This window comes from Crinia signifera, chromosome 8 (assembly GCF_055691185.1).
Source record: "Crinia signifera chromosome 8, ASM5569118v1, whole genome shotgun sequence".
Lineage (NCBI taxonomy): Eukaryota > Metazoa > Chordata > Amphibia > Anura > Myobatrachidae > Crinia > Crinia signifera.
The window spans coordinates 173,187,836-173,206,955 of NC_139224.1; the positions used below are offsets into that span (position 1 = coordinate 173,187,836).

Below are 19,120 nucleotides of genomic sequence, written 5' to 3' on the forward strand. Positions count from 1 at the left end.
CCACACAATAAGGGAAACCACACCAGGAGGATCATTTATTCACGTTTCTTTATTATGTACAATGTTGGACACAATAGCAATGATAATACAGGTCAATGCATGTAAAAAATGTACTATGGTTTTAGCTTCAAGGTCAGATTTTTATACGCCGGATCTTGCAAATATAAAGTTTAGGATGATTCTAGAATTTCATACACAGGAACATTCTTAATACTGGCTTACCAGAAATTATTATTTTGGAATATTACTCAGACCTGGACTTGACTCAGAAATTATTTTCATCTACTTATTACAAGTCTTAAAAAAATAAAAAAAAAAATCTTCACAACATTATTCAATATTTAGAAGTTTAAACAAAATAAAAAAAATAAATAAAAACACTCGCCAATATTTTCCGCAGCAATCTCTTTACAAAAAGTTAGTAAATTAAAAAAAATCAAATATGCCCCGCTCTATAAAAACAAACAAGCAACATTGAATGCTGCCATATTACTGAGGATCTGTCATAAGATCACTGGGCCTGCCAATCACACAAACCACCTGCATTGATTTCTACACTAGCCAATAGTTGGGACCAGATGTCTTGAGAACTCTGTATACAAGAAAATAAAGTAAAAACGTCCATTATTAAAGGTGTGTTCACACGGTGCGATTGTGCTTGCTGTTCGATGGGGATCTACTTGGGATCGAATTGAACAGCAAAATGCATCTAATTTGGACTATATAGTACAGGCCTGTACTATATATAGTCTTGCCAGCATAGTATTTAAGTTTGATTTACACTTAACAGGAGCGCGCATTAGGATAGAACTGGCATCGAATGAGACTGATGAGACTGATGTTCAGTTAGTTTTGACTATATAGTGAAAAAAACCTATATCTCACTGTGTGTACACAGCTTAAGGGAGGAAGTGACACATTAGGGAGGTACTTTACATGTACAGATCGCTCATTCCCTCATTTATGTTCCTACAGAAAATAAGCAGCAGACCAGTTGTGGCATCCAACATAAATTTATTTAAAAGCACAGATCCTAAGACAACGGTGTCTACTAAATACAGATTAAAGCATTCAATTTACCTCAAATCCATACGACTGCTGACTAGGATAGTGGATTTTAAAGATACTGGGGCCAATCTTCTTTATACACGGACCCGTATCTTCCTTGGGGGGGACATTTCACATAAGACAGAAATGCATTCATGTGTAGGGTATGTTTACGTGACAGCACATATGGCAATATAGTAAGAGAACTGCACAACTGATATGAGCCATTCATAATTAGCAGGTCACAGCAAAGCTAAATACCTTACCGGGTTAGTAAATTTACAACAAAAAAAAAAAAAAAAGAAACTACATATAATTGTCAATTTATAGCAATGATCATATAGGTGATAAATTTATGAAGTTGCATTGGTGCAAATTTATCATTTAAAACTTTTGTAACTTAAATACTTCCAGAATGGAGATTTGAGCAAATTACACAGATTTATTGGACAGAAGTACAGCTAGCAATTAAAGATCTGCCCAATGGAAAGATCTGATTTTACACTAAAAATGCTGAACAGTTACAGTATAAGCTTCCTAGAAAGGAGTAAGAAAGCAATTATGCCATTTATATAAATGCTGATTGCCAGTGTTAATACTTCAAACAGGTGGATCGCTTTTTACTTTGTTAATAAAAAAATAAGTATAAATATGAAAAACTTTAGGAACAGGGATATTTGTATAACGAATCTGCAGTCGCTAATTAGCTAGCAGTAAATACAGATTTGGACAACTCTCTACTTTTGTAAGACTGGTGGTCAGAGGACATAATGGCTAATTGAGCAGGATCTAGCCCATAGGACACCAGCAGACAAGTCTGGCTTAACACCAAATTAGAAAATGAAAGATGTCAGATAATACGCATGTGTCTTTTCAGATTTTTTCAGCGCACTGCAGCATGTAAGCCTTCAAAGTGCATGGCATTTACACACGATACCATAGGATTGCATGGTGCGAACAGCGCAATGGCATGATCTACGCCAGACAGGTTTATTGCAATTTGCATGCTGCGTGCGCTGCAAATCCACGATGAGAGAATGCATCTGTACCAGATTACATGTCTCCTGCCCTCCCTTCAAATGCCACTTCTGCCCATTTCACCAGCAATCCTACAAATGTGAGGAACTGAAAGGTGCAGGATACATTATACTGTGGACAATTACAGAAATTCATAAAGTACAGATGTAAACCTGACACTTCCTAACACTAGCGCCATCTGCATTTCATGGAGTGAAAAAAAACATTGAAAATAGCTCTAGAAACAGATGTGACATTAATTTCTATTTATACTGCATGGGCTAGTTAGAAACAAACATTTGACTAGTAAAAACCAATTCAAGAGAGACAGCACAAGAATTACGAACTGAGATTTCTTGATAATCAACTAAACTTTCACAGAAAAAAAAAAATTGCATTTATGGTCTACAATCCAGTCTATCTGCTAAAATAATGAGTTCACGGGATATTCCTTGGACATATCAACATTCATACATGTTACAGGCTTAAACAATCAGTCTACCGGTCTGCAAACAAGTGCCCTACAGAAATAAGTTAGTCCTACATCAACAAAATACAACACGTCACAAAGATCAGGCTCATTTTAAGTATAGATCAATGACACTAGGAACATTAATGCCAGCGGTAGGAACACTACTGTATGACAGTAATATTGTAAGAGGGCAAAATAGATCATTTTTCAAAATAAAAAGCATCAATAGTGATGAGACATTCTGCACTATTATGCATTATTACAGTGTTACCTTCTATGAGAGCCCTTCTACGTCCATGCTCATCGGATCACCAATGGCATACACAGAAAGGAATTCCTCCTTAAGGGTGGGGGCTACCTCAGGACTGATTATAAGAGCTATGATTTGCAGCATCTTCAGCACTGTGTGTGAAAATGAAGGCAGGATTTTGAAACTTTTTTTTAAAAATGTACAAAATAAGCAGGACTTTATCGATATCAGCACATTTTGTTTTAGTTATGCAAGTGAAAAAGAAATGATCTTCATAAAAAAAAAATACAAACAAGATCATACTGTGCTCATTAAAATACAGTCAGCAATTGGCATAATGACATAATATATCCGCCTTTGTATGGTTAATACAAGCAATAAAAGTGTGGCAGGTGAAACACTGACATTGCTAAGTCCTTGTACTACATAGACAACTACTTCTTGTGACAGTCAAAAGCAATGCAAACAAGGTAAAGAGAACAACTTTAGATGACACCTCCCTGACCAACAACATAATATGCAGTCCAAAGGCATACATAAGCACAAACCTTACAGGGACAACATCATGGATATCAGGTAAATTTACTTCCTTAGGTTGTGCTTACCTGACACATTGTGCAGCAGAACCTAAGGTGGAAGATCTGGGAAGGCACTGAGGCATTTATAATTTCTCTTTCCAACTATATAGATATTTTAGACCTGAAATGAATTAGATCAACAGCCTCCAGTTGTAACGTTCATAAAGGTCATCTGAATTTTAATGCAAGATGAATGTATCAAGACAAAATGTCATGCAGAATATAAATCATTTAAATCCCCCACTTATTTCATAAATAGGAAGTGGAGAGGTCAAGGACATTTAATATACACACAGACGGAGGCCTGCAAAGACCAAGTGAGATACCATCATATAGCGGTTTACGTGCTGGTATATATATGTATATACAGAAAGTTAGGAGCCACAATACGCTCAGCTATGCACTCAAACAATACAGACATTTTAAATGGGTTTTTGCAGATCATATCTTGCATTTTACAGCTAAGCACTTTCCTGCAGACTAGACCTATATGCAAATACTTACCTACAGAATAGGAGAGCTACATAAAGTACAAAGGAGTCTAAAAATACAGCTCTGTACAGCAAGTCATTATGGAACCATGTCAGATACTTACAGTACATAAAGGAAAAGCTGTTTAATTCTTATAGAGCTAATCCTATGTATCAAGTATACGAGACAACGGACAAAGGAATATATTGTAATAAAATGAGCAACGCAGCAGTAATCTAGCAAGTTAAGCATCACTCACAAGGACAATTTAAAAAAAAAAAAAAAAAAAACTTAATCTCAAATTAACACAATTGGAGCAGGATACGTTTTCCTTTCATTTCCCATCAACCCCTTTACAACCGTCTTCGGCATGGCTGCCGATAAAATACCCAAACTTTCCTTTTAACGCATTTAAATTGGCTGCCTTAACAGGAGGGGCCTGCAACTGCACAACAGACAATTGAGAAGGGACTGATAGTATGGAAGGCAAAAGGTATCTAAATGTCAGTCAGTGCATGACATTCAATAAACTGGATTTAGCATCGCATCAGGGGAAAGGGACGTGTCAATCCTGTAACTACATTATATATTGGGGGAAAAAAATATACAGCACGCAAAAAAGGTCTGTAAAGAAGTCAATTTTATAAAAAAACAAAAACAGGGAACAAACTGGCATGAAGAAACGGCTTTACAGGTCTGACAGTGATCAGGTTAATGCAGTGGTCTGCTAGAACATTATATACATGCAAGGTGACAGGCCATTAAGAGTAAATCATTTATCTAAGAAAATAATCGTTTTGGTAAGAAAGAAAGAGCAATATCCAAGTTATAAAAGCCGACTTCCGCTATGTATCTCGTTTTGAAGCATTTCACTTGAAAACTAAAATACAATTGAAGTATTTCTCATTTAAATACTCACATATCCAACTTACCGACACAGGAGGTTTCATATTATTTATTGTAAAGCACAAAACAGGCATTTTAAAAGTGATAAAGTATACATTGAAAAAGTACATTTGTATCACAAAGCATTGACCACATACTAGTTGCAAATACATTTGCTGGAATGTGTACATCTACACTAAATACTAAAAACAAACCAAGTTCTCATTTCTACACAGAAATATAGCCTCCTACCAGTCAGTAGTGATAGTTTATGTACATTTTTCAAAACATTAGTTTTTTTTTTTTAAACCAAACAAAAAATAAAATAAAAAGAAAATTAAGATCTTCATCAAGGCGTCTGCATCCAAACATTTAACAAAGGTTTTCCCCAACACAATGAAGCAAATACTGTACTGTCCACTTCGCATTATTGGCCCTGTGCAGAGGAAATACATAAGAGATATACAAAGTGTTAAACTAGAGATTCCTTTCAAAGGAAGCCAGCTCAGGAGAGACCCTAAGGAGAGATTGGGTTAACAAAGGCTGGCTGCTTCCTGTATGTTCTCATTAGCCCTGGAAGGGGAAAACCATGTGATCACACAAATACAGTGCGGTGCACAGGAACGCGGAAGGGCAAGTACAGCCGCCCAGATAACGCAAATACGGCAGACAAATAAGGAATCTAACTTCCTACCTGTGGTGCGGGAGGGTGTTGTGGCATTCCTTGTGGGCTTGTCTGGGCATAATATGCTGCCTGCTGTCTGTAGTACTCTGCCCATGCAGCACTGTAATCTGCTTGGCCAGCTGGTGGCGCTGCTCCTTGAGCTGGAACCGTTTGCCCTAAAAAAAAAAATAAAAAAAAAATACACATATAAGAGGCAAAATAAAAACAGAATCCTATTGCACAAAGCCAGGACAACTGTATAGGGAGCTAGATGGAACTCAAAGGGTTAACTAATGCCAAGTGACTGTCAAAAGACTTCCTGTTATAACAAATGAGACGCTGGCATTTTTAGAAGATATTTTGTACTGAAAGGGTTAAACTGGTTTCATCCAACAGAAACCTAGTCAGCGCCATCTAGTGGTGTAGACCACAAAAGTGAAGCGCCTCCATCAGTAATCCACAGCTCGTTCTGGTAGGGAGCGAGTGTAAATGCCCATTACAAGGACAGCATGAGGCCCTCCAATGCAACTTACTGCAGAAAATACAAAGCTGGATGTTTGCTAAGAAATAAAGGCCTTCCTTGTGCTACTCTGCACAGATGTGTCGTGATTATACATTTATATAGCACGGACTCAAACTCTTCACAGACATGAAACCCTGCACGAAGGATTCAGTTCAACAGTGATTAGGCGACACAGTATGTGCCGATTGCTGCATCTTAGCGTTAGGAATTGGGTCCCAACATAAATAATTAGGGTTTTCATCCCATCCATAAGGGTATCACGTGAGGCAGCCATGTCCAGTGCACTACAAAAGTTACTGTGGGAGGCAAGCCATAAGGGTATATATGGGAGGTGTAATAGGATTTGCCCTGGGCTATATGTAATGTGTTCAAGACGGGAAGCTGTGTGGGATTTTTAAGGGGTAATCATTTACAAGAGCAAAACCATTCCTTCCAAGAGAGTCTACATACATGGTTTTTGCTGCCTAGGGGTGCTGCTATTCCAAAGTGTCGAGACCATTTGCATATACAGTGCTAAACGTGGCTATTGGTGCCAATTTCTGTATAGGTTTATGTGGACACATCCGCACAGCCATAGCCAGTTCAGCTACAACACTACAATAAAACAACCTTATAGCCACCAATGCTAGGGTTTTTAGACAGACTTGCCTTGTTTTTTATAGTATTCTTCCCATGCTTTTGAATAATCTTGTGGTGGTGCTTGCTGGCCTATGTAACAAGAAAAACAAAGCCTTAATTACACACCAACAGATAATTGTGCTGGCCGGACACAGATTCCAGTTTTGCACATGAAAAGTTACAAGCTAAACACCAAGCCACAAACCCCCCAGATGAGAGAATATATACTATTGATTTTGCTGCTTACCCATTTTTTTGTAATACTCTTCCCAAGCTTTTGTATAGTCCACTTGTCCAGCTTGAGGTGCAGCTGGCTGCTCAACTATATAGAAAATATGAAACAGATATAAGTGTGTGGAATTTAGATTTTATTCCAGCATCAAGTAAACAATCTATAAAGGAAAACATGAACCGGTTAAAGGGACTCCACATGTGTGCATGCAAAGCATGTAAGGTATGCAAAGATTTCCAACATGCCACCTAGAAGGGGCAATCCTTAGGATGCCTAAGTGCGTGTAACTAAATGGATTTCTGCAGCTACACCACCCATGCCACCCAGAACTCCGTGGCAAAGATGGAGGAGCCCAGAACTGCCGCACATTTGTGTCCCATTGCTGTCCACCAGTAAAAGGCTTTCCTTTTAATAAAAAGGAGTTTGCTACCTTGTCCATTAGTTTGGGTTGTACTTGGTCCAGCAGATGGAGCTGCGGGTGGCTGGGGTGCTTGCTGTTGGTAATAATGAGCATAATAAGCTGCCCACGCTGCAGAATTGGGGTCTGTTCCTGCTTTACCTAAGAAATTAAACATCACTCTTATAGTGTATTGTAGAATCACAAATCTACATAAACTTATTAGCATATCGAACCCAACCCCCAGCCTCCTAAACCCTATTGATTGGTTCGCGAACAGCTGCCAAGTACATGCCAGCTTCAGAAATCATTCCTTCTGACTAGAACTAGGATAAAGAGAATCGAGTAGGTGATGAGCATTTGGTCTTTGGTGTATTCTAGTTGGTGGGTTGGACGACTACCTTGTTCTACTCTATGATCTACTTCTATTACCCTCCGCCAACAGGCGCGGATAACAGGGGTCGCGGCTACACTGCTGGAGAGTCACAGGCTTGCCGCACCAACAGAAAACAAAAGTACTGGTCTACAACAAAGGCCTTTGCATTGTCTGCAGACATAAAGACCTGTGTATATATGGCAGCAGTCCCCTAGCAGCTTGCACTGAAATGAGGCAGTAATTGATTGGTTTCGGAGAGTCATGCCCATTAATGTATGGCACAGAAGCATTTTCAGAGACATGTCAATGGCTGCGGAGATCCACCAAATGAAGCGTTATGATCATTGCAGCGACACCAAAAGGAAAAAAAAAAAAAAAATCAAACAAGACTCATCGTAAGCATTCAGAAACAGCTAATGAAGCGCATGCACTAACGGTACCATTTAATTGTCCTCAAAATGAGGGAACACTGCTAAATCTTTTTCCATCTAACATGTTTATAGAATGTGCACAATAGGTAGAATCCATGTGTCAGATTTACACGGTTTGGTAACGCCGAAAATAAATAGTAAAGAAACGCAAACTTACTTGGGTCTGGCTGAGCTTGCTGTTGCCAGTGTGGATAGGTGTTTCCCCAGCCTTGTGGGGCATATTGTGCAGGGGGGCCACTTAAATTAAAAATGTACAAAGCATTTGTTAAAACACTTACACAAAACATTGGCACCTAAATAGAAGCTGGCTCAAATGCCAATCAGACAGACAAACTTATATTATAGCACATCGTAGAACTGATCAGCATTAACATAACCAACCCCACCCCCCATTGAAGATGCGCAGTAGATGACCACTCGCTCTTACTGGGGAACATAGTAACATGCTGGAACAACATTCAGCCATTTGCACCTACTAATTTAGCGCTATAGCGGAAGCAGCTTGCGATGGGGGGGGGGGGGGCATAGTGCAGAACACTATGACCATAAACCAAGGATGGGAACCTTTGGCACTCTAGTTGTTAACTACAAACCCCAGCATGCCCTACTACAGTTTAGCTATTTGGCCACGTTAACTGTTGCAAGGCATGCTGGGATGTGTAGTTCAACAGCTGGAGGGCAAAAAAGGTTCTGAGGTGCCCATGCTCTTAACTTGCAGTCAAAATTGAATAGAAGTTAGTCTGAATGGCAGTGTTAAGCCACATTCAATGCATGCCCCGTTTAGTCCAGGGGTAGCCAACTCCAGTCTTTGAGAGCTACCAACAGTGCACATTTACCAAGTCTCCTCACAGGATCATTTATAATGTGTCAGTCAGTAATGAGTGCACCTGTATCCCAGCTTGGGTGATCTAGAAAACGTGAACAGTCTGTAGCTCTCGAGGACTGGAGTTGACTGTCACTGGTTTAGTCATTATTTCATAGAGAAATAGACTGCAGGAAAATCTCTCGACTATCTTGCCATTAGTACATATTATGCTGTGGTCACGCATAGCATGGTGTTATTTGTACTATGCGGTTGTGACTAGTCAAAATCTATATGGTGCAAATCGCAGCAATGACTGACGAGATTGTTCACAATATAATTCAAGCAAATATGACAGTTAATTTCCATAATGTGCATAGCAGATGCCAAATTATCAGTCAAACTAACCAGCTGCGAACTTTATGAATCAAATAAGTTGGATACTTACTGAGGAGCTGGTCCTGGTGGACCTGGGTTATAAGGTGGGGCGTTGTAGGGTCCCATAGGAGCACCAGGGCCAGGGGGTCCAGGAGGTCCATGGGGACCAGGGACACCACCAGGAGGTCCGTGAGGAACTGGAGGACCCAACGGATTTACTGGACCCTACGCAGAAAACAGACATTGAGTGTCACGTTATGGAGAAGATCAGGACTTGAATGAAGACTACGCCGACCAGGGCATACCGTGAGCTAGAACAGGCACGTGCTGTACTCACCCCTATCTTCTCTTCAATAAGTTGCCTTGCAAAGTCTATCTGCTGTGGAGATCCCCGAACCGTAAACAGCTTCATGTTTGGGTCTGAATTCGGTGGAGGGTTTCTCTGAAGCTCGATTCTGGCACCGGACTGCTGACTTATGTTTTTAATGGTTTCGCCCCCTGGAGCAATAAAAAACAAAATATGTATGAAATTGGCTTATTAGGAAATTAGTCGCGAGACCATTCTGGCTATGGAATTTTATCTGATGGAAAAGGTCACAAACACCCCATACTTGCCTACCTGAATGCTCTGTTCCTGGACTTCCCTGGTAATGTAGGATTGCCAGCACCTGTGGTGACACCTTTCTTATTACCCAACTCCACATTACCAGCGAAGTCCAGGAACATTTTCTCCCTGAAGGAGAGGGTCAGGTAGGCAAGTATGCCCCGAACTACTTAATTAGAATGCCAGCCAAGCCTTTCATATCACCTCCTGCTTGGTTTGAGGGTTAGCTTTCTAATGGCCGCAGAACTTTGCGACTAACCAGCTGTGGAGAATCGTGGATTTGGCTAACATTTAAACTACAGGTAAGGATGGCAAAGTCAGGCTGGGGAGGAAGGTCTCCTGAACTGCAGGCATCCAGGACAGGAGATAGTTGCCCCATAAAATAGTCTACCAGCAGTTGAAGACTTATAGAAAAGAACCAAAATATGGGTAACCGGTATTAAGATTCAGACTGTTGACTATATTGTCCTGTAGGCTCTACTGCAGAAGCCAAATACTTTTTTAACAACCGACTATTAAGATGGGTTCCATTATTAGATTCTACATTAGGCTGATTCCCCAGAAAGTGAAGTCCTGTGTGTCAACTTTTTTTTAAGCTGGAATAATGGTTTGTAATCTATAATTGTTGTGCGAAACTTTAATTGTTTAGTAGCAATACCTCAACTCAAGACCCACTAAAATCTTGGTATTTTGGAGGTCGTTTGAATTTGTGCCGTGTCCTATGCAACACACATTAAGGAAGTGACTTCAGCCTCTTTGAACGCACTACATCATGCCAATACTAATATTTGTCCTCTGTAGCGTAAAAGCAGCTCCAGAGGACGGTGGTTTATCTGGATTCCACCAGAGGAAACATTTCCGTACACTGAAGGGATCCAAGTACACAAGAACTTCAAGCAAAATCTAACAAGTGCTCAAAGGAAAATATGGGATCTCAATATTATACTAATTAATGCCGATGGGGGATTTTAATAGAAAAGATTTTAGGCAACATTAAAGAATAAACCCCAGTCAGACACCTGCATTAAACAGCACAAACCCAGAACATATGGCGTGATCCTGCCAGGCACACAAGCTGATCACAAACCTAACCCCATATATAAACTGTGAGAATAATTACCTTTTCCAATTATGAGCCCAGTTTTTACAGTGGGGACAACAAAGTTAAACTCTTGCAACCCTCCTGGAGGGCCCATGTTCCAGTTGCCTTGTCCTCGTCCCCTGCCCCTTCCACCTGGACCACCGGGTCCGCCACCATTCCCAGACTGTAGGGGGAGAAAAGAAAAACAATAGCACATTGTACAACACACAAACTATGTGGTGGGGATTCGACTTTTACATAAAGCTTGCAGGGAAAACAAAAATCCAATGCAGTCCGAGTGGAATGAATAGCAAATTTACTCAGCGGTATATTTTCTCAAGTGAGGCTTTACAGATGTAATGTTGCCCAGAGCAACCACAAACTGTCATTTTCAAGAATCGCCTATATAAAGAATTTAAACCTGAATGCAGAGGGCAACATCTTCCCTTACATAAAACCAAACGTTCGGAAACACACCTCTGAACTTCTAATGAAGGCGTTCTAGTTTACAACACTCCGTAAGAGGTGATGATTTTTGGAAGGACATAACAGAAGTTCAAGGCTCCTTCTTTCCATGTATGAAAACACCACTTAGACTAAACACGAGGAAGTGACAGATCCTACGGCACACAGTGGCCAATGTGACATTAATACATAGGAGAAAAGCAAACCTGGACACTGCGGAGCAAGTCTGTTATAATCTCTGCTGCGTGCTGACATCTGTCTGGGGGTCCGGTAATCTGAGCTATTCTTTCTGGAGTAGAACCGTCATCTGCAACAGAACGTGTGCGTTAGAAATGGTATTACACCAGTGCTGGGCAAACACTGCATTACAGCTTCTGCTAATAACGTAGGCCCTGACAGGACGGAAGCAGACTGCTGGGATGTGTAGTGTCACAGCAGCTGGAGGGACCCTTATTGCTCACTCCTGGTCTAAGTCCTTTTGGCATCAGATACACACCTGGTTTGAACTGTATCCTAACACCTGCATCATTCTGTATTTTCTTGATCATTTCTCCATTTCTGCCTATTACAATTCCAACGGCAAACCGTGGTATAGGGACCTAAAGACAGAACAGAATGTGTCACACGACTGCCATAGTACTTTCTGGTGTAGGTAAATTTAAGTCACAATAGATGTATGTTGCAAATGCAAAGGGAAAAATCCACATGCATATAGCAGAACACAGACCAGCAATATGGGCACTCTGCAGGAATACTCACATCTATCCCTTCGTTTCCGCCTATTCTTGAGCCATACTCGTTCCTGGCTTCTCTGAAACCTCCTTGGTCACGTATTAATTCTAATACCATATCCTTTGCTTGCTGTAAAAGAACCGGTGTTAAAGCCACTGATTTTCTGCATTGATTAAATGGCATTACATAGACCTCTGCGATGTATTACCTGCACTTTGTATGGATCCCCTGTAATTCTTAATGGCTTATCTGACCCGGTGTTCTGGGGCCCATCTTGAATCATAACCATTTTAACACCTGCGCGCTCCTGAAATAAAAGGCCAATGCTTAGTCTCAGCAACAAGGGATTGGCTTAGTAACTAAGCGACAGACAAGAGGCTTATCCGCCATACCTGAAGTTGTTTGATTGTCTCCCCTCCTTTTCCAATAACCAGACCGGCTTTACTGGCTGGGATCATGATTTCCTGAACGGCATTTCCTGGACCGTCGCCGTGATGGTAGCCAGGGGTTGGCCTTCCTTTTTCAACAATCTGATCAAGTAGCCTCTTCGCTCCTCTTCAGAAGAAATCACTGTCAATATCTTTACACTACTGACAGACTAGATCAAGCCAGAATATGAACTGTTATACTTACTGGACTGAGTCCGGGGTGCCGGTTAACATACAGGATCTGTCAGGCATGCCGCCACTATCTAAAATGACACAATGTTAAACCAACGCAATTACCCAATATGAAGAAATCTCTCCTCAAAGCTGAACCACCAGCACAAATGAGAGTTTTGCAATTATTTATTTAACCCTTTAAAATGTTTAAGAGCCCTAGTAATGAATATAGCAAGCATTTATTCTTCATTGCTGAATTTCAGGGAAAGTATCCTCCCTGAAATACCAAGACACAGTCAATATCCTGTTCCGGCAAAGTATAAAGCGTTCACTCGCGAGTACTTAATGCCTGGTTCTAAAAGAAGATCAATAGAATCCCGGTCCAAATCTATTCAATGTGGGGTCACGGCTGTCGAGCTGGCTCGACAGCCGTGTCCCTGTGCCGTTCTCTGTCCGCTTGACCGAGAAATTGCAGATGGGATTTAGCGTCCCGCCTGCAGCGGTATGAGAAGGGGGTGTGGTCGCAAGCTGCGGCCAGGAAGAGGAGAGCTGCAACCGGGAGCTTGTCACAGCCCGGCCGTTCTTGGCAGAACGAGCACGACTGCTTGTGAAGCCAGGCTCATTCTGCGAGATCCCCTGTTCAATGCTGTCGGGGAAGACTGCATTGAATAGGGCCCCGCAGCCATCTCCCCCATCGGGAGATGGCTGCGGGTGATTGAATACCCCCCTTAGTGTTCACCAACAACGTCAAGGTATAAAACTCTGCTCGAAAGGCTTGATAAAGGGGGACCACATCACTATAAGGACTACTAAGGAGATGCATAAAAGGAAGTCCGCGGACGCAAACAGAAAGCTGTAACTCTCCAAAAACTTGTATTAGAATATGTTCATTCATATTTAAACTGAGCTGTTGGAAATAATGCTGTAAGCAAACTAAACTAATTTGGGGTAGATGGCACACAACGGAGATTAATAACCAACCATTCACATCCACCCCCCCCATTTCATTACAGACAGCAATCCAACACTCTTCAAAACTTTAAGATTTAAGTTATTTCAAAAATACTTTTGAAGTAAAATTACCAGGTGCAATTTGTATCTTGCATCCAGATTCTTGCTGAATGCGTGATATCTGTTCACCGCCTCTGCCAATTACTAAAAGAGAGCAAGCAAGAAAAATCAGCAAATTTATATAAAAAAAAAAAAATAAAACTGTACGCCCAGATTTTCTACGTACGGCAGCGTAGGGAAATCGCATCGCATGGGCCATTATAGCGGCATGCGCTGAGATTTTTTTAATGTAATTTTTTCAATGCTCTTTGTTCCCTATTATATCACATCTCCCGCAAAATCGCATACGATGCCATTACATTAGCTATACAATTATGATTGTATGTCCTAAAAATAGGTTTTACACCTCCCCCGGTTACTTTACATGTATTCCGCTGCGCTCGCCACACTATATACAATCAACTCCACGCCGACATGGATAGGGGGGGGGGGAATATAAAACCTATTTTATAGGACATACAATCATATCATTGTACAGGTAATGTAATGGCATCGCACCCCCTATAAAATCACATGCGATTTTGCGGGAGGTCCGATGCGATGCCCTGGGGCACACATAGCAGTGAATAGATTACATGAAAATATCGCATGGCACTTAAATGGCCCACGCAATACGATTTCCCTATGCAGAATAGCCCACTAAGCAAATTGCTTAGTGGGCGGCGTTCTAGGAAACAAGTACCAATAAAAAAAAAATTACAAAATAAAAAACACAAAATAAACATTTTGGCCAGTGATGTACTTACTGAATCCCACCATCCCATCTGGAACCTTGTACTCTTCTGTAAGAACAGACCTGGAAAAAAAAAAAAAGCCACACATTGTTACTACTTTCCAAACTTTGATAAACAGAAGCGCCTATTAAAAACTGAACTTGTCGCACCTAAATGTGCTGGGTTTAGCCATGTAAAGAATGACTGATTGGATGTGCTGCTGTAACTGTAGTTTGGGTGCCCAAAAGCATTTACTTTATTGGCTACCTCAGAAGGAAGCAATAATGGGAACTCGTGGTTATGTTTGATACGCATTAACAATTGAATCCCTCCCACTGAAGTGGGAAACTGCACCAACAAGTGTCACACCAATGCCCATACAAAGACACTTGGCATCTAGCTTACAGACACGGTTCTAGGAAATAGAAAGCTTTCATAGACGCCAGTAGCAGTGCAACAGGAACTGAACCACCAATTGATTAGCTGGGGTTTAGCAGAGGGAGTGTATGGGGCCGTTTGGAATTTGTTGTTTCAAAGCTATTTAGTGCCCAGGCCTCAAGTCTATAGCCATGGTTCCTATATAAAGTTCTGTATTCAGGGTTACATGTTAATAGATCAGCATATAAATGATATTAATGGCCTGTACTACTCACCTCTGTTGCTGGTGCATGGAGGGCATCGGAGGGGCGAACGCTTTGAGAAAGAAAGAAAAAATGTTTACATTACACCAAATGTTGAATCCTATGACAGATGGTTCATTAAGGAACATTAAGCACATGCAGATTAATGACTACTTACAATCATTTGCAGGAGCAACTTTCTTTGCCTCTGGTTGATCTAAAACATCAAGAATTATTTAACATTCAGCAATTATTCACATTCATATAGACATCACGGGACCACTTCTTGGTGATACTGCGTATATCACTGCAAACCATACAGCAATGGCTATCGCCTGGCTTCACAAACATAACAAGCTTATAGGTGTTACTAAATCCCCGCCGTTATTACCGACAGGGAAAATAGTGGCAGCCATCTATTCAATGCTTATATGTCCGACAGCATCGAAGGCAAAATGCAACAAAAACAAATCAGACTTCAGAACCAGCCGGATCTTTTTTGTTGGAAACGGGCGTGGATTGTCAAAATCGCGACCAGATCTAGACAATCTGCGATTGTTTTTGCCGACACGTCCCTTTGACAGTGGACAAGTGGAAAATTTAATTCCGCCTGTCCATATACTGTAGAGTCAAAAACGGTCTGGAGTGCCAACAGATGGAATCCAGCATTGAATACCCCCTATGTCTATCCTACACTGGCATATCGGTAGTCCTAGAAAAATAGTGCCTCCAGCTGCTGTGGAACTATGGCATCCAGCATTCCCTGACAGTTTTAAAATTCCCTAATAGTAAAACAGTGACAGGGCATGCTGGGATGTGTAGTTCTACAGCAGCGAGGGGGCTGCATATACTCCTGCTCTACAATAAAAACAGACTGAGAATTTAAGATATAGAATGACGCTTCAGACTGATCAAATCACCCTTAAAGAACACAGCAAGAACACTGAACAAATCGGCAAAAAACAGTAACCCATCATCCTCACTCCTATGGTGAGATAACCTGAGCAAAACCAGGGGAGCTTTGCTGCGGACATGCTTCCTCTGCAGCGCACCTAGTATTGTCACTGCACGCTGCTGAACAAGGCATGGGTAGAATCCCATTGAACACACTCATAAACGATCCACTGATTCACTTTGGTAAGTCAGTATTCTAACAGGGCAATATGGAGGATAACAAAGCCAGTAAGGTGATTTTTTGCATTATTAGATCCATCAATAATATTTACATGTAAGGGGGAAGTCAATAGTTTCATGGTCTCCCTTGTGCCTGTATGCCACATGTGCCCAGTGGTACCACGTTTAGCCACACTAAACCCATCAGAACCAGTGGATTGAGCGCCCACACCAATGTTTTGGCTCAATACCTCAGGAAACGGCAGGGTTAAATGTGCCCCCAATCCCTCTCCAACTGCATCCTTCTGGTGCACCACAAGAATCACTCAGTCAGATGGGGGGGGGGGGGGGACATACAAGTGAAAACACAAGACCATGCAACAAATACCAAGATCAATAAACTTCTGAAGCAAACAGCTGCACGTGGCTTAAGTGTCGCAGCTTACAAATACCCTTGTCAATATATATGAACTAGTATATTATGTGAGTGCAGACTCCAAGTGCCTACAGATATGGCCTCAAACCAGACACTGCCCTAAGCAGAATGCAAAGCGGAAGTCCCTGTATCTAGCGATATCAAATGAGGTTCATGGAACCGCAGCAACTTCCTGCTGCACACAATGTGTTATCTGTACCCAATGCACTGTATAATGACCTCTTCCCCCAGTAGGACAATAGTAATGTACAAGTAAAAGGAGGGAACATCCCCACACACACCTCCGTCATCAAGCGGCCTCTTCTGTCCACTAAAGCCATAGTCGTTCGAGTTGATGGTTGGTCCGGTATCACCTCCGATTTTCGCAGCAATCTGTAAAAGAACAGGACTGATGAGATCTTGTAAATTGCCAAGCTGCCCGATAATGTAACCAGAAACTGTCCCCCATAGAAGCGCCCTTTACTCTACATACGGAGGCAGCTTCGTGATCTACCCCATTGCACCTCTATACGGCTTGAAAAGTGAAGTCTGAAATAAACTTTGACAACTTGTAACTACTATGAGAAGTGTATGTGAAATGGAGACAATTGCTTTACATTAGAGGCTGAACTGGTCCTGCCCCCATCTGCCCAGTAACTAAGCAGCAGACCTAGCACATTGCATACAAGATATACAGTGCCGTTATTGCCCTCTGGTGTCGCAAATCGTTCACAGAACATGTGTATGCACAGATCTGGTCATAGTACAAGATGTATGCTACATAAAACAGGACCCACTTCTGCAGGGGGCATTGTGTACCTCTTGCTGGTATGTGCCATCTGAGAGCGATGTGACCCCTTTCACACCTAACATTGTCCCACATACAACAGCACTGTCACCAGACTAAGGCATGACAATAGCTGTGGGGTCCCCACAATGGCTGTATGAGGAAGGGGTCCCCACAATGGCTGTATGAGGAAGGGGTCCCCACAATGGCTGTATGAGGAAGGGGTCCCCACAATGGCTGTATGAGGAAGGGGTCCCCACAATGGCTGTATGAGGAAGGGGTCCCCACAATGGCTGTATGAGGAAGGGGTCCCCACAATGGCTGTATGAGGAAGGGGTCCCCACAATGGCTGTATGAGGAAGGGGTCCCCACAATGGCTGTATGAGGAAGGGGTCCCCACAATGGCAGCATGAGGAAGGGGTCCCCACAATGGCAGCTTACCCTCCAATGCCAGCTTAACCAACAATGCCAGGGAGCCCCCAATTCCAGGTTACTCATCAAAACAAAGCAATCCTCACCTAATAACCAGTACCCCTCAAAGTTAGGCCCTCACCCCACATAACTGGGACCATTGCCAGTCCCACATCACTTCAGTGTAGGGGACCCTCCAGAAGACCCTGCCCTAATAACCAAGAGCCCTCAATGGTAAACTCCCCACCCACATAACTGGTAATAATCAATGCCAGCCCCACTTCACTCCAGGCCCCATTACCAGGGACCCCTCACTGCCAGCTGTACCCTTAGTAACAGGAACCTCATCACCCCCAAAACCAGGGACCCTGCATTCCATTAGCCATTTTTGCAACACCCCGAAATCGTATAGACGATACCAGGGACCCCGCTCCCCCCCTCCGATACCCATGTCCCCGGAGATACAGGGAATTTGCGGGACACGGAGCGGCAGGAAGCACATGCCGTGGGAAGGTGCGGGCATAGCTCCGTGTATGGGGATTAGTACGGGGATCTCGCGCTGCGCCCGGTGCGGAACGCGCTGCGACCAGGCGGCCCGGGCCCACGCCACGCGGGTTGCGGCCTCCGCTCCTCTCTTTCTCTCCCCCAGTCCCCGCCTCACCTGTCTCGCCCTCTGCAGCGCGTCTTTGAAGGCGTCGTTGACTCCGGCGGCGGAGCCTCCGCTGGGCGGTGGTACGGTGGAGTAGTCGGCCATGTCAGGGGGAGCAGCTCTCCGGTGCGTGTGCGACTGCGAGGTGAGAGCGAGAGAAGATGGCGCCGGCAGCAGCAGCACTGACTCCTCCCACCCAGCGCCTAACCCCGCCTGACGTCACCGCTCTCGCGGGAACCGCCCTCCGCCGCGCCTGGCCGGCCGGAGATCTCGCGGGAGCCGCGCTGTGCGGGGACGGCGCTCTCGCGAGACTTGGTGGCGGCGCGTCACGCGCCCGCCGGGCCTGGTCTCTCTTGGCGGGAACCCCTCCTCCGCTCCTGCCGCCTGGGAGAGAGGAAGACAAGATGGCGGCTCGCACACAAATCTTTTTAGTTTTTTTAAATAAAGAGTTATCTGGTCGGTATTGTGGCCTTACACGCGTACCCAGTGTTATTCATGCCCCTGGTGTTCTCATTGGCACAGGCTTCCCCATACTGGGTCCTCAGGGTTCCCTGACAGGCCAGGTATTAAGGATATCAAGCAGATGGTAAAGATAAACTGACTGAGGTACCATACCTCCCAACTGACCCTCTCTTTCGGGGAGACAATGGTCTGTTCCTGGACTTACCTGGTAATGTAGGATTGCCAGCTCCTGTGGGGAGCTGGGTAACTGATAA

General features: G+C 42.9%; 1 protein-coding gene across 5 annotated transcripts; it reads right to left on the reverse strand.

Moving 5' to 3' along the window:
* Nucleotides 1–31: 31 nt before the first annotated feature.
* On the reverse strand, nt 32–18,604 carry FUBP1 (far upstream element binding protein 1). Of its 5 annotated transcripts, none has more exons than XR_014454551.1 (22): nt 18,417–18,604; nt 16,860–16,950; nt 15,208–15,246; nt 15,063–15,102; nt 14,443–14,492; nt 13,709–13,780; nt 12,657–12,714; nt 12,416–12,578; nt 12,232–12,330; nt 12,051–12,152; nt 11,788–11,890; nt 11,498–11,598; nt 10,866–11,010; nt 9,479–9,639; nt 9,212–9,366; nt 8,119–8,198; nt 7,188–7,316; nt 6,773–6,847; nt 6,556–6,615; nt 5,415–5,560; nt 3,392–3,485; nt 32–2,938 (listed from the first exon to the last, which is right to left on the reverse strand). XR_014454551.1 is itself a non-coding variant. In XM_083157818.1 (21 exons), exons 1-21 carry the CDS (start codon nt 18,507–18,509, stop codon nt 3,480–3,482), a joined length of 1,968 nt encoding a protein of 655 aa, XP_083013944.1. In that variant the 5' UTR covers nt 18,510–18,604; the 3' UTR covers nt 32–3,479. The 5 variants fall into 5 exon arrangements, 3 of the variants coding, with proteins under 3 accessions (XP_083013944.1, XP_083013943.1, XP_083013945.1); XR_014454550.1 differs by having other exon boundaries at nt 3,392–5,156; nt 18,417–18,603; XM_083157818.1 differs by having other exon boundaries at nt 32–3,485.
* Nucleotides 18,605–19,120: the final 516 nt, after the last annotated feature.